A 16845-nucleotide genomic window follows, 5' to 3' on the forward strand; every position below is an offset into this window, starting at 1 on the left:
AAGGAAACCATTTTGCAAAAATCACAAAATAGCTGCATCCTGCATTAATGTTAACTTGAAAGAAAGAACATAAATGGGGTTAATTAATCTTAGATGTTACATTATGTCGACAGTTAAATTTTCGAAGTATTCAAACGGCAATCGTCGACGAGCCGAATTATAGTTATTTTTAGTATCACCCAATGAAACGCGCTACAAAGCGTCAATTGAAGGTGCGATTGACAGACAAGTCCGAGTTTCTCTTGAGGTCAACGCGAAGAACAACGCGAATATATGTTTTTATTTTTTTTTATTTTCTTATCAATCATTTTGTTTATCAGCTTTTTCGACTATTATTAACAAAAAACTGTGGCCTGAAAATTTAAGATTAACGTCCATTTTGTAGAGGCGATTTGTCTTCCATTTTGAAAAAAGAGGAAAAAGGAGGGAAATTTAAACGAGTCGAAAAAGAAACATTTTTTTTCCTGTACAATTAAAAATAATTTATATGTGCTATTAATGAGGGCAATGAACTAACAAATGAAAAGGAAACAAACAAGCAGATTTATATTATAATATAAATAATTGTAATATGTGTGCGAGATAAATAATAAAATCAACGTTGATTTATGTTGAATCATTGTCGTAATCGTTGGCACATATAAAAAGAAAATCAAATATTCTATCGATTTAATTATTTATTAGTCATATCTTTTTTTTTTTTTATTCTCTCAGGGAAGATGCGGCCTTGCTGCTGGAGTTGAGACCGCCTCGCAGATTAAGAAAATTTGAGGGTCCACGTCCGAAAGCGATAACCAGAAAGTAAGGACCTTCCAAAAACAAATTCGGCGTGTCTCATCTTCTTCCCAATTGTTATCATCGGCAAAAACGAAACTTTGAAAAAAGATCGTGAGAGCATATATAAAATTGTCGAGAACTTTTTAACAAACAAAAAGTACCAAAAAGAATCAACAATTCTCGTATACGAAAACAAACAAAAAAAACACGCTCACACGCACACACACACTAACATCATACACACGCGCGCGCGTGCGCAAAACTCTCATCCCCGCGAAAGTAAAAACACGCGAGAAAATAAAAATTCGAATTAATTAACACGCGTGTCTCGTTTAAAGAGCTGAGAGCAAAAAAATAAATATATATGTATATATATATGTATATATGTATATATATGCATATATAAAAAGGGAGGGGGTGAGAGAAAGAGGGTGGAAATATTAACAATAAAATTCCAGTCGTAAAAAAATAATTAAATTAAATTAAATTAGTTTATATAAAAAGAAAAAATACATTTATAAATCAAATAAGACGACTAAACAAGCACACGTACACGCACATAAACACATATATAAATATATATATATACACATATATATATACTATATATGTATATATATATAGATACGTATAAACAGAAAAGAAAAGGAGGAAAAAATAAGATGGCTCTGATGGTTTCTTGGTCCATTTCGATGAATCGTCTGATCAATGCTGCAATCACGTTCCTCGTCGTTCTTCGATATTGTGCGATCGCTGCTGATGATGCGAGCGTTTCTAAACCTCCTCCGTGCTCCAGGTAAGTGATTAGAAAAAAAAAATTAAAAAAAAAAATAAAAAAAAAACAAAATTTACAATTACAACGACAAACATATAAATAATTAAATGAATTATTTGTAAATATGTATATATATATATATATATGTATATATATAATATGCACGTATATGTATATAAATGTATATGCAGAAGAGAACATTTTTTTTTTTCATTTAAGTATTATTTAATTAATATTTAATTATTATATTGATAAGATTTTCGTATACATCAACGATACCTCGTTGCTTTAACGATTGTTTTAAGAGAAATAATTTGAATATTATTGCTAAGATAAAAATAAAATGATAGAAAAGGATAGAAAATATTGTAATAATTCAGAAAAACAAAATATTCGAATGATTGAGAATTTATTGATTATTTTCTCCAATTTTACATTTATTTTGAATAAAAAAAGAAATGAGAGTATGGGTAATAATGATGATAATGGGGGAAAGGAGGGGGGGAAAACAAATATTTTGTTCTCAGTTCGGTTTCGCTGACGCGAATAATTTATTTTCTTTCTTTTTTTTTTTCTTTCTGTTTATTTTGAAAGAGGAAGCGTGTGTCGAATGTCGAAATCTTAAAAAGGAAGAAGTGAAATTGGTGAAATCATAATTTTGTATGTTTCATTCGGTTCTGGATGTTAATTCGAACACGGTTTCATTGATTAAAAAATAAATCATAATATTGCCGGTCAAATTTAAATAGCATAAAAATGAAATAACCCAATTTATAATTTTACAAGAATGAATTGAAAAATTTGTGATCTCGATGGGGAGGCTCAAAACTTTTCAACCCTCATCTAAATAATTATTATTTTATTTTTTATTTTCCGAGAGAATTAGAAAATGGTTCCATTGATGCAAAAACTAAAAAAAAACAAAAAAAAAACAAATTTCATTGAACATAATCAAACAATATTTTGTATCGCAAATATAATTATGGTGACGTAATTCGTCGTATAAGGGAAGGAAAAAAAACACAAGTGTCCTAAAATTGAGTAGAATGAGATAAGGAAAGGAAAAACGAAAAAAAAAGAAGAAAAAAAAAGGGAAACTAATGTAATAGGAGATATGGTCTCACGTTCTTATTTCGATGACGTAAAAACGCCCACATTTTTTTCCTTGGTCTTCGTCCAAATGTTCGATCCACGTGCACGTTCGTTATTACGTCGAATAATTTCATTTCGTATATGCAAAACTTAATACGTTAGTTTAACATTATCATACGTATCTTGTAAATTTAAATATTACCTTATGGGCCATTTAATTTCACCTAAATCGGTACGATCAAATTAATCCGAAAATATTCACAGTCACAAACGTCGTGATATTTATTTTATTTTTTTTCATTTCCATTTTTGTAACTAAACGAATTTCTTTCATCATACAAATTAGCTCTTCTTCATCAAACAACATTCTGTCTTTGATATCGCTGTATTAATAGTAATTGTCGTAATTAATTAATGTCCGTCATTGAGTGAGAGTTTCCTTTACGAAAGCTCGTGAACAATGTATATTTAATCTTCCCAGTCAAAAATTTAATGCTTATTTCATCATTTTTTTTAATAGTTTTTAAATGTTGTTCATCAAGAAATATAACGTTTTGCAATCTTACGTTAATTGTTCGAGATAATTTTATCATTCGATTTAAATGACGTCCTTCAATTTTTAATATTCAGCTTACACTTATTGATGGATTCTTTTTTTTTCTTTTTTTGACATTTTATTTCACGTGACAATAATATCCAACAGTTGTTTTATATTTGTCAATTTTTTAATTTAATTTATTTCAATAATATTTTCTAGGATACTCGTTGCATAGATAATTTTTACGAATACAATAATAAAATGTATATTAAATGGCTTTTAAATGAATAGAAAATGATAAAATAAGAGTGACAGAGATAGAAAGATAAATCGTATCTCCCGTATATTGTCACGAGATTAACCATGTTGATTTTTATTTGTCCGTGACACGTAGAATGAACCCAGGACGGAAATAAATATTTTGATCATCGGCCAGTCACTCGCATTCCGTTCAATTCTTAGCGAACACGCGACATTCCTAATTAAGTGGACTTGTTCTAGAGATATTATTGGAAGTCAGGTGTAATCTAACTTTCTTTGAGTCATCTGCCACAAATTTTCCACAAATCAAAGATATCTTCACTTTCATTTTTCTTTACTTTCATCTTCAATGGTGATACATTTTATTTTTCTCTCTCATTTAACTTCTTCGATACGACGATCCATTTTATCTTCTAATTTATTCTAAGATTTTATGTCTCGAAACATGTATTTGCATTGAATGGTTTTTTATCGAATATTTAATTCACAATTTGTCATATGTAATTTCTTTCATTTTTTGCGAAACAATTTACGTTGAAATATTAAACTTCGAAGTATCATACGTGTATCAAGAGTAATAAAGATAAGAAGTACATATGTAATAATAATAATGATAATAATAATAATAATACATTCCGAGAAATATAGCTTTTAGTTTTCTTTTATCATTATTTTTTTACTTCGCATTAAGAATGTAATAAAAAAAAAATATAAAAGAAAACAATATATAATCATTAAAAATAATTGAATTTTTTTTTACATATTATACTTTTCATTTATCGTTAAATTACAAAAAATATATTTTCCATACAGAATGTTTGTTTCAAAATAATATAATATAAAAGGTAGAGAAAAATATTTTCGAATAAAATTTCTAATTTTATATTATAAATAAATATTTATTTATTATGAGATTAAGTAAGAGAGAAAAATAATAAATGTTGGCAGTACGAAAAACTGATGAAATTCGTGAGCATTGATGTTGATACTAATTGATAAAATATTAACGACAAGTTATCGCGTTCAATTAATGAATTATTCTCATCAATCAGATTTCACTTCTACATTAGCAAAGAGTGTTGGCTATTAATAGCCGATAAGATCGTAAATAAATCTAATCGGGTATTTTAACCAGACGTTAATTGATTAAGAAAATGAAAACAAACAAAGTAAAAGGACTGACATTACGATATGACATAAAATTCATTTAATATTTCATTATTTCATAACATTTATCTTTGATTTTTTAACGAAGACAAACATTATTTTCGTAACATTAATTTTGATACCTAATCAAGAATTAATAATTGTTCTTGATACAAGTGGTTAAAACATAACTAATCATTAAAACCTAATCTAAGATTTACAGATCTTCTTTCTAAATTTAACTTTCGTGTGTTGATTTATTTTTTTTTTTTTTTCTTATTTATTCATCAACGTAGATAAATTTATTTAATATACTACAGTCTTGACGATGAGTCAGTAAATATTCGTAATTTTATTTATTGCTTTTTAACTCATTCTCAGTAATTAGAAAAAAAGATAAAAAATTGTTTTCGCAATCCTTATTTCTTTCGTAAGTAAAAAAAAAAAGAAAAAAAACATTTGTCATTATCTATTTAACGAAGTGTCCTTAACAGTGAACTTGGCGCGAATGTAGCAAGGTAAAGAGATTTAAATTAGTGTGTTCCGCAAGAAACAATGAGCGTGACCTTAATAAATAATGCGTTCATTCCCAACAATGTGATCGGCCTTTCGTACAACATATATTACATACTATTATCTTTTTCTTAACCGACAATATAACTCACATACTGAACATACTAATGTCAAACGTTCATTTTATTTTACATATGTCTCGGTTATTTATATTTTTCGTATTCGTAAATCAATTTATAAGCTTTTACATAGAAGCCTACGTTATAAAATGCATCGTAAAAAAAAAAATAAAAAAAAAATAAAAGAAAATTATTTGCGCGAAATTATTGATGGGTTTTTCAAAAATATTTCATATACTTGTTGTTCAAATTATATAAATTTTGGATCGATCTATCGATTGATTGATTGATTGATTGATTGATTGATTGATTTATTTATTTATTTCGTTGAATTAATTCTCTCTCGTGGCAATATATATGGGAAAAATATTTTTGTTGAAATATTATTTAATGGAAAAGAGGGAAAATGTATTGTATGTACAAATATGTTTATAACGGTAGTACGATTTGCATAAATTTTCATAGATATTGTTTAAACATTGCACAAAGTTTCATTGAAAATCATATGTAAAGGAAAAAAAACAAAATAATAATAATAATAATAATTAGGTATCTAATATCTCGGGGTTTATCTTTAGAAAGTTAAAGCCGAATCATAAGCGCGACATATGACGTCATTAAATAATGATTTTACCCACAAAAGCCGGGACTTATAAATGTCGAACGACGATAAGTTCAAGACCTTCGAGAATCTCAAAAGTTAACCTACCTCTTGGAAGAAATTCTGTGACGTGTACGAGAGATGACGCACTACGCGTTTATGGGAATAATTTCACCGGAAATATCGTAAATAGTCTTTCATTTCTATATTTTTTTTTGTTTTTTGTTTTTTGTTTTTTTTTTAACGAAGAAACAAATTTATTCTAATATATCTTTTTTTTTTTTATATTTATAACCAACGATTCGAGAGATCACCATTTCGAATTTAATCGGAGATGAACGAATTAGAAAAAATTATGAAATATATAAATTTGATTCGTTTATTATTTTAAAATAATTTCACTTATTGGATTAATAATTCATTTTGTATTTTTTCGTTTTATTAGTACGTGGCACATGTGTTTTTTTTTCTTTTTTTCATTTGAATGATCTCAAATGATATATGTATTTAATAAATCGAATTTTTACGAGAGAGGAGGAAAGGAACGGTTCGACAGGTGTTCTTGAAATGTCGTTAACGTTTTCAACGCGTTAGAAAACTACGAGAGCATTTGCGATCACTTGGTACAATTTAGTTTCGTAATACTGACGCAATACAAATTGCTTGTTTCGATTCATTTCAAATTGAAATTATCCCTTTGACGATTTTGTTCTGCAGGTGTAATAGAAACACTATCGATCGATTTGATCGTTTGAATTAAAAAAAAAAAAAAAAAAACAAACACTAAAGATTATACACAAAACTTTTCAATGCCTTACCTTCCTTGGAACAATTTTCGAATAATATAGTTTTTTTGAACGGGTTGATTCTAACGAAAAAAAAAACAACAAAACGTACATTTTCCTAAACGATAGATTATCTTATTAAATCAAATGAAATATTGTGGAACCGTTTTCGAAATTTTCATCAAATCATGAATTTCAATATATTTTCATTAAAAATGAATTATTTAATTATACATAACACACATATAATCGGATAAAATAAAATCGTATAAGCCTAAAAAACGAGAAAAAATAATAATAATAATAATAAAAAAAACAAATAAAAGAAAGATATAAAACAGAACAAAAAAAATATCTGGCGTGTGTGTATGGGTTTGCAGCAACATTTACTGCCACGGCGAGCTGCTGCACAAAATACAAATGGCGTCTATCTATCCCGACTCGAAGACGTTCGTCGATATGAAGATGAAGAATTCACCGGAAAAAACGCTGGCGTTGTTTCGTGAATTCATGAATCGTACGGACGAAATGCCTACTAAAAGTGAAATAGAACAGTTCGTTAACGATACTTTCGATCCTCCGGCATCTGAGTTCGAGGAATGGAATCCAACCGATTGGAAACCGAATCCAAAGTTCCTTCAAAAGATAAACGATCCTGAATATAGGAAATTTGGTTCGGATTTGAACGACATTTGGAAGATGTTAGGTAGAAAAATGAAGGATGACGTTAAATTAAACGAGGAACAATACTCGATCATTTACGTGCCCAATCCGGTGATCGTACCAGGCGGCAGGTTCCGCGAATTTTATTATTGGGACTCTTATTGGATCATCAAAGGTCTTTTGTTATCGGAAATGTATCAAACTGCTAGGGGTATGCTTAGCAATTTTGCAACGATCGTTGATAAAATAGGTTTTATTCCTAACGGTGGTAGAGTATATTACAAGATGAGATCGCATCCGCCACTTCTCATACCTATGGTCGAAGAATATCTTCAAGTTACCAACGATTATCGTTGGTTGAAAGAAAATTTCTGGTTACTCGAAAAGGAATTTCATTTTTGGCTTACCAATCGTACGGTAGAAGTCGAAAAAGATGGGATTAAATATACACTTGCTAGATACCACGAAGAATCATCTGGACCAAGACCGGAATCCTACAGGTGATTGTTGTTGTAGTCCTCATCATCCTAGAAAACCTTTTCTTTTTTTTCCTTCCCTCCCCTCCCCCACCCACCCCCCGATCGTTTTATACTATCAAATCATTTTCTAAACGTTAGAAATCATATGACACGAAATTTAAATCTTCTTAAAATAGGGAGGACGTACAAACCAGTCAAAGTTTTCGTACTGCCGAAGAAAAGGACAATTATTACGCGGAATTGAAGACAGCCGCTGAATCCGGTTGGGATTTTTCCAGTCGTTGGTTTATACTTGATGGAACCAATAAAGGTAAATACACCCATACCAAGACCCCAACCCCCCCTACCTCCCCCGAATAGCACGTAATGTCTCTTCGTCGTCTCTTACCCCGTGCACTGCCTTTTCCCCCTCAGGTTCTTCTTTCTCTCATCCCTTAAATTAACTATATTAATCATCCTACGTTCGATTAAAAATCGACCATTGAGTTATTGAGTTACGTTATGAGAGAAGACAAAACATGACCATGATCATCGGTGACGTTTTTAGGTAACTTGACCAACCTGAAGACGAGATATATAATCCCAGTTGATTTAAATGCGATTTTATATCGTAACGCAGTACTTTTAAGTAAATATAGTCGAAGGATAGGGAATGCTACCAAAGAAGCATATTATTCTACAATTGCCGATGAATGGAAAAAAGCAGTTACCGCTGTTTTATGGCACGACGAGGTTGGTGCTTGGTTGGATTATGATATTATGAATGAAATCAAAAGGGATTACTTTTATCCTACCAACATCTTGCCACTTTGGACGTATTGTTACGATTTTACAAAAAGAGAAGAATACGTTTCTAAAGTATTGAAGTATCTTGAAAAGAATCAGATAATGTTGAATCAAGGTGGAATACCAACGACTTTGGAACACTCTGGTGAACAATGGGATTACCCTAACGCTTGGCCACCTCTTCAATATTTCATTATAATGTCATTAAACAATACTCAAGATCCATGGGCCCAAAGGTTAGCCTACGAGATTAGCGAAAGATGGGTCCGAAGTAATTACAAAGCTTTCAACGCAACAACTCACATGTTTGAAAAGGTGACGAAAAAGCCAACATTTATTATATCAATGAAAATATAAGATTTTCTATGCTAATTAATAATTAGCTGCCTACCATCCACGTGGTGTCTCTTTTTGTTTACATTTTTTCCTATAAGTTAGCATTTTTTTTTTGTTCTCTTCATTTTCCTCGACAGTACGATGCAACCGTTTCTGGTGGTTATGGTGGTGGCGGAGAATACGAGGTCCAACTTGGTTTTGGCTGGTCCAATGGTCTCGCAATGATACTACTCGACAAATATGGTCAAACATTGGTAGCCGAAGACAAATTTACTCCCGATAATGTTGTTTACAATGCTGCCCAACAGCAAGTTGTCGTATCGACTGCTGGTCAAGTGATGACAGGTATCCTTGCCCTCATCATATCACTCGCGGCAGGATTTATAGGGTGAGGTGAGTGAAATCGTCAAAACAAACAACAAAATCAACAACAACATTTCTTCCCTTTTCTTTACTACAATATTGTAGATTTATTTGTCCGACAAATTATTATAAACTATTTCTCTTCTCTTATTTATGTTTCAGATATCTCAATGTGGTTTTAATCCAACTAGGAGAATATTTATGGACAAAGAAAGACATAACAAAACTAAACTAAACAAAACGAAAAAAAAAAGACAAAAACAAAAACTAAACGCAAAGTATTTATGATTAATATAAAAATGATATATGATAGGGAAATAATATCAGTAGGGTACACATATATAGGGGCGTGTGTGTGTGCGTGCGCGCGTATAAGTTAAAATAGTTGATATTTCTTTTTTTTTTTTGTTTTTTTAAATAATTTATAAATTTTTAATCCTCATCTCTCTCTTGTTTAGAGATTAATCGATCATTTCAATATGTAATATTGTTGGGTTTCGTCGTATTCAAATCACAAATAATTAATGATATGAATGTGACGATGTGTGTCCACACATATCACACACGCACACAATCGCACACGTACCACGTGCGCATTCAATAGTATTTTTTTTATACATCCAACGTACGTACATACTTAATCATTGAAATTTCTAATATCTAGCATAGGTACTCTGTGATCGAGAGGAACTTTTCGCTGGCCGAAAAATTATGTTCCGAGATAATAATTCCCTCCTGCATGATCTATATTATTATAATAATCAATCTATTACACTTTAAATCAACAACAACAGAAATAACAACAAAGATCGATTTTCTTTTTTCCTTTTCTTTATTTTTTTTTCTCTTTTTTGTTCTTCTCTCCTCCCCCCACACCCAGTCTTCCCCCCCTCTAGCAACAAGAATTCAATACGAATTTTTCAATATTATTTTTGATAGATAATTACGTTTATTTAAGGTTGACTTTAGTATTATTAGGAAATATATTTAACGATAATAATGTTTTAAGTATTGAATATTAATTAAAGGAAAAGAGGATGATAAGATGATAAGATGATAAGATGATAGAAATAATTGTAAATGTTCGGTGTAATATTAAAAAAAAAAAAAAAAAGAAGAAAGAGAGAGAAACACAAGAGAGCATCGAAAATTAAAGCAAAGATCATCATCGTAAATTATCTTGTTAATAATAATAATAATAATAATAATAAAAGATTAAATAAATAAAGACATATTTTTAAATATAAAGATTAGGGAAACATTATAAATATATACGATACATATCAGGGCTTCTCAAAATATGATTTACGACTACCCCGATACGGTGTCGCAAAATTTTGAGCAAAATATACAAAAATTGATTAGGAACATTTTGTCTTTTAATACACGATAAAATAATAATATTCGTATATATACCAAAGAATTGTTTTCTTCAATGATTTTTTCTTATCGTATTGTATTAATAGTTTCTATGTCAAGAATTGTAAAAATCATTTGCTCGATATTAAAGTGGGGGGGTCGATTAATAATTGGAGAAAATAAATTTGCGAATCCCTGATATATATATTATAATACTATATAGCATATAAAAATAATAATCAATAATAAAATGAATTATATATAATATGAAATATATAAATTTAATTGTTATACGAGAGAATAAAAAAAAAGAAAAAGAAATGAACGAACGAAAGGGGAACGTAGTACGCAACGGATAGATTTTGATCTAGTCAGAAGAAGAAGAAGAACGTTATAATACGCGTAATATGAATTAAGATAATTTGTTTCTCACATAAATGGCAAAAATTACAAGTAATTGGGCAACCCGTGTGCGTTCTGTCGTACGTAAGTTTTTAAACGAGGAACGTCAAGAAAAACGTCATTCCTTGTCTCTAGAGTAGAAGAAATACTCTCTCAAGTACGAATTACGAATGATAAAAGAAAAAGATAAAAGGAAATATGCTCGAGAAAGATTAGTTTCAATTCTTACCTATAACATTGAATTTGTTTCGATTATTTTTTTTCCTAGTTACACAATTTCAAAATTATATTTTTTTTTTTATTTTTTATTGATTTCTTTTTTCTCATCTCTTTTAATTTTCACTTCACACCAAAGTGTTAATACTAATTTCAATTGTTCTACCCCCTCCACTTCTCTTTTTCTATTATTATTATTATTATTATGATTATTATTTTCGTATGATTAACGTGTGTGCAGAATTATGAAGGAAATTTTGACAGTATTAATTGCGTAATTATTTTATAACGATTTAAATAAATAAATAATAAAAGTTAATAGAATATGATAATACGAATAATTAAGAATGCATGGTACAAGAAAATGATATTTCATTTCGTTTGATATTATTTAACATTAGATAAATGCATTGTTTATTTAACGTAGCTTTTTTTTTTCTTCTATTAAAAATTTTTTTCAATTGAAGCATGCATCCCAACACTATACATCCTAATTTCTCTCTTATCCAATCATAAATTAAATAATAAATAAATGAAGACATTTTTGGAACCATTTCTAGTATCCTTCGAATAATATATTTCCTATAATTTTTTATACGTATCCTCGAATAATTGTGTTGATTTGTTATTATTTGTTATTAATATAATAAGGAACTAATATTATCGATAATTTGTAAATAAAATTAAAAAATGAATTCCTCTGTGTGTGTATGTTTGTGTGTGTGCTATAATGCATGGGATAAAGTATATATATTTATTAAATTTGATTATAATTCAATTTAATATAATAATATAAGTTTTTTGGTTTTGAGATTATTGTTGTCGTTTAAAATGGCTTTTGGAAACTGGTAAGTTTGATTTGTTGCTAATTCGATTTAATTAATTAACGAGATGTTATACTTTCGGGGATAATTTTTGTTAAATTGATTTCTTTAGTAATAATAACAATAATAATAATTAAAAGATCAATGTCCCTATATTTTCATAACATAACTCCATTTTGATACTACGAGAGTCAAACAATTTCCACCACTACCACTACCACTAAAGTGTTTCTGTTCGTTTAATCAAAGAAGTTTGAACGACGACTTGAATAAACAAAATCGTTCTTGCTTTTATAATCTCTTTAATACCCGTCCACACGTAGTCTATTCGTATTTATGCGCCTTAGTTTCTTTTTCTTTTTTTATCAAGAAAAAAAAACACTTGTCAAGGCTATTCGTAAGCAACTATATAAGCGTAGGTGTATTAAAATAAAATAAAATTAATATAAAAAAAAAAAGAAAAAGGAACGAAAGTTGCCACTGGATTAAAATTAAATATCCTTGGAAACATAGTAAATCCTGATTGCAATAATTTTCCAACAGATGGAACTACCATATAGTATCCTTGATGATTTTGGTTTCTCTTCGTTTCTAGGATGATTGTTTTAGAAACTGTACTTGTTTCATAACACCGATATAATAATAATAATCCATAAAACGTTATCACGAGACTCTGATAGTATCTAGTTATGTGTAACAGTTTATTCGTCGTCTCTTAAAAAGAAAAAAAAAACCCCACGAGAAAATTTCAAAAGCAACTACCTTATGGTTTACCAAAAGAAATTTTTAAACTCAACAATAAGAAAACGAAATGAACTAAAATTTATGTAAAAAGAAATTATCTAATCGATAAGTAATCCCTTTTCTTCTTCTTTTTTTTTCTTTTTTATATTTTCTAAGAATTCGATATGTACGTAGGTATGGAACAAAACGTATTATTTAAGATCATGATCGATCATGTTATTTCTGTTTCAAATATTTTCGATGATCGTCAATTTTCTCTCTCTTTCTTTAATACGTTAGACAATAATAATAACGTTAATCGTACTAATCCAAATCTTCTTTGTTTTTTGTTCTAATTTTTTCCAGAATGGTGATGTACAAACGTAGACAGTACACAGTGCCAGGGCCGTCAACTATGGGTGCCAGAAGAAAATATGGGCCTACCGAAAGCAACGTTTATCGTAAAAGAATCGCATATACGGAATTGAAAGATATGAATAATGATTGACGAACCTGATCGTTTAAAGTTCGGTTGGCTTTCTCATCTATAGAAAAAAGTTATTAGAAAAAGAAATATATATATATACTTTTAGGTACGTTACTCATGATACAACATTTTAACAAGATTAAAAATGAAAAAAAAAAGGGACGCTCTTTAATGCGAACGAAGATTAAATATACAGTGAAAGAAGGAGAGAAATAGGAACAAAATGTGTAGAAACTAGTGGTGGTCTCTCAGGGATGCGACTTAAACAAAACTTTTGAATGTGTTGAACGAAGAAAGAAAGATTTAAAAGTTGTGGCGTGGAAGGGGGGTCAGGGATACATTTTAACAAACGAAAACAACAAAAAAGGAACAAAAATAATTATGGATCAGATTACAGGACGAAGAAAAAGAAACATATAATAGAAAAGTTCAGATGTGATGGATCTTCGATACCGTCCAACGTGTCTTCCCATTGACTAATAATAATTGAAAATTCAATTTTTGTAAAATGGCCGCTGGCGGTCTTTGAAGACACGTATAAAAAGGTCTCGGAGTCTTTCATTCGTCAATCATCATCATCATCATCATTATTCATCATTATTATAATCATCTATATATCGTCAAAGTCTTTCGGTTCTTAACCTATTATTTATCATCGGCCATTTTTACGGGACATTTCAAGATGGTGGCGAATCAAGATGGAGGACAAAATGGAGAATGTGTCGAATGAAAATATATATTGGATGAATGGGGTGGAGTTTGAAAGGAAAAAATACAAATTGAAGAATTAAAATGGAAGGAGAGATTGGTATGCCTACTTACGTTAATTTGAATACGACTGTATGTTGTGTGTGGGTGTATATATATAGGTATGTATAAGAAAGGAGAGAGAAGTGTGCGAAATGAAATTCGCGTACTACCTTGTTCCTAAATAGAAAAGCTTTTTATTCGAGATGTCGTCATTTCCGTATCTTTCACAAGACGGAAGATTCGCGAACAATAATACCAAAAGACGATTGTTGAAAGTAAGTGTGTGGGTGGATGCAGGCGTACGTATAAAACAACACGTATATAGTATATTTTCCGTTTTCTAAATAAAAAGAAAGATAAAACGCTAAACCAAAGTCGAGATACAATTTCGTCGAGGTTTAAATTAATGTAACAAGGACAATTTTGTTCTCTTTTGTTTTTCTTTTATAGATCGAAATCAGATGATTTTTCAAGGGGTCGAGTATATTTTTTCCTTTATTTTCTCTTCAAACTCAGTAACTGCATGCACTTGCACACGCGTGCAACAAACGCGGCATTCTACGAATTTATATTATTTATTATTCACTCTTATTGTATTTGCTTATTTACTTGAATTAAATTTTAGTTTCCTTTTGATTCTCTTACAAACTATGATGAACCACGAGGATCGGATTGTAAATAGGGGATGGTTAAAAAGAATATACGAATGAAAATGAAATATCTCCAATTCTTAGAAGTATGATGCATGAATGTATATGTGTGGGCGCGCATGTACACGTGTGTATTACATGAAATGAATAGAATATTTAGGTGAACGCGTTTGTACATTTATTGACTTCATTTCACATAATTTATCGCTCGTCCATCCCAAGGAACTACAATCTGGTTTTAATATTATTATTATTATAATTATTCTTATTATTATTATCATTACTTCTACTATTATTATTATTATTATTATTATTATTATTATTATTATTATTATATTGTTTAGCACATATCTCAGCGTGTCAAATTGTTGCACAAAATACGAACAACAATCACATTCGCCCATGATGGCGGAAGCGCAGGATTTACGCTTTATTTTATTTTTATTTTTTTAAATGTGCGATATATAAAAACAAGATAGATAAAATATACATACTATATATAATAAATATCATATATTTTTAATCGAAAGATAATGAATATCGTGCAAACAAAAATGTGCGTTAGCGTGTTTCTGTTTTTATTTTTACTTGAAAATTGTATACACTTCAGTGATAATAATTCGAAGACAGTGATGGAAATAGTATTTCAACGGTCTAACAAAGTTGTTCTATGTATTTAAATACACGAAATCATTTATTCTTCGTATATTTTATTTTTTTTTTTCATTGATATAAAGTATAAATTATATATATCAATGTATAAATTAAAAATTAAGCTAGATTAAATATTCGCATTTTTTCTGACCTCGATTAAGAAGTTAAATTATTCTAAATAATCACAAATTTATTCTTAAATGACGCTTTCAAAATTAGATTTATTTTGTTTATATATATATAGATGTATGTATGTATGAACGTTTAAATGTAAGAAATTGTATTAACCGACCGACTTATTTAAGAACTTACTTATTATCTGTTATTTTTTTTTATTTGCACTATTTCCATCACTGTACAAAACTTATAAAGATCGATCGATTGATTCGTGAAATGAAATCATTTTTTAAATACTGCGATGAATGACAATTTTATTTGTTTGTATTTCAAATTCGAATAATCTACGACATTCTTTTCATTCGTCGTTCTAATGTAAAATGTCGTTAAGATTTTTATCTCTTGTGTCTTATTATTTTTTTTCTTTTTCTTTTTGTCTTTCGTTTACATTATTAAATTAAGATGAATCTATCAAAAATTAAAAATAAAAATATAATATATATATATAGATCATCGACCGGATTGTGTAAATCTACATTACCGACGTGGATAAAAAAAAATAACGAAAAAAAAAAGAGAAAGTTTAAAGTACGAATCGACCAATCGGGTTACTCACGATGCCGAAAACACTTCGCGGGCTTTTTTTCTTCTCTTTTTAAACAAACATTATTAGTCCTGTGTATGTATACGTAAAATGCTCTTAGATAAATTATTCACAAGAACTGTGTATTTTTACGAATATTTTTATAAGCGTGCGTGTTATTCACCCATTATCCAGGTATTCGGAGAAGAAAAAAAAAAAGAATTAAAATAATTTCGTTGGCAGGGAAAGGGAAAGGGAAAGGAAAAGCGTCCTTTCATTCTTTTCGACGGCTAACGGACCAATAGGAAAAATAGTAGGAAAATCTAACAAAAAGAAAGAAATTCAAGATCGTTATGACGAAAAATTAAAGAACAAGTTAGAAAAAAAAAGAAAAAAAAAAGAAATTAAATAGTTGACGAAGCTTCGTTTTTTCTTCTTTTTGTTATTATTATTATTATTCTTATTAATATTATTATTATTGAATATTACTATTACAATTAAATCTTATTATCGATCGTGATTAAAGATTTGACTTATCTTTTTCGAGAATCGATTATTCTCGAATAAACAAATCGGCCATGGTGCTGCCTTTATGTAAATAAAACATTATCACAATTAGCTGAAAATTATATTTAATTTTATTTTTTTAACTAAAATACCTCATTCATAGTTTTGGTCATCGGGAACATAGAAAAAAGAGAAAAAGAAGGTAAGTGTGTATTTAAATATTTTAAATTGTATTGGATGAAAAAAAACAAGATGGCATTTTATTTATTGATCCTTAAGAATTATTTATATTTATTCACAGTACTATTACGTAGCAACAAGGGAAAAAAATAGATAGAT

At 29.1% G+C, this 16845-nt stretch overlaps 1 protein-coding gene across 17 annotated transcripts in view; it reads left to right on the top strand.

Annotated features, from left to right (window-relative positions):
- LOC122526055 (trehalase) overlaps positions 1-16332 on the top strand; it is a 37525-nt gene extending 21193 nt beyond the window's left edge. For 14 of the 17 annotated variants that reach the window (XM_043649185.1, XM_043649191.1, XM_043649188.1 and 11 more), the window contains 7 exons: positions 715-801; positions 1402-1573; positions 6988-7770; positions 7926-8059; positions 8297-8850; positions 9009-9259; positions 13125-16332. In XM_043649185.1, the coding sequence (XP_043505120.1) occupies positions 1440-1573; positions 6988-7770; positions 7926-8059; positions 8297-8850; positions 9009-9259; positions 13125-13266 (1998 nt within the window). In that variant the 5' untranslated portion in view covers positions 715-801; positions 1402-1439 and the 3' untranslated portion in view covers positions 13267-16332. Of the gene's footprint in view, positions 1-714; positions 802-1401; positions 1574-6987; positions 7771-7925; positions 8060-8296; positions 8851-9008; positions 9265-9396; positions 10042-13124 lie in introns of those variants that run through there. The other 3 variants (XM_043649189.1, XM_043649186.1, XM_043649199.1) reach the window with 3 other exon arrangements.
- Positions 16333-16845: the final 513 nt, after the last annotated feature.

The sequence above is a fragment of the Polistes fuscatus genome, unplaced genomic scaffold (genome assembly GCF_010416935.1).
Source record: "Polistes fuscatus isolate 324 unplaced genomic scaffold, CU_Pfus_HIC Scaffold10, whole genome shotgun sequence".
Classification (NCBI taxonomy): Eukaryota; Metazoa; Arthropoda; class Insecta; order Hymenoptera; family Vespidae; genus Polistes; species Polistes fuscatus.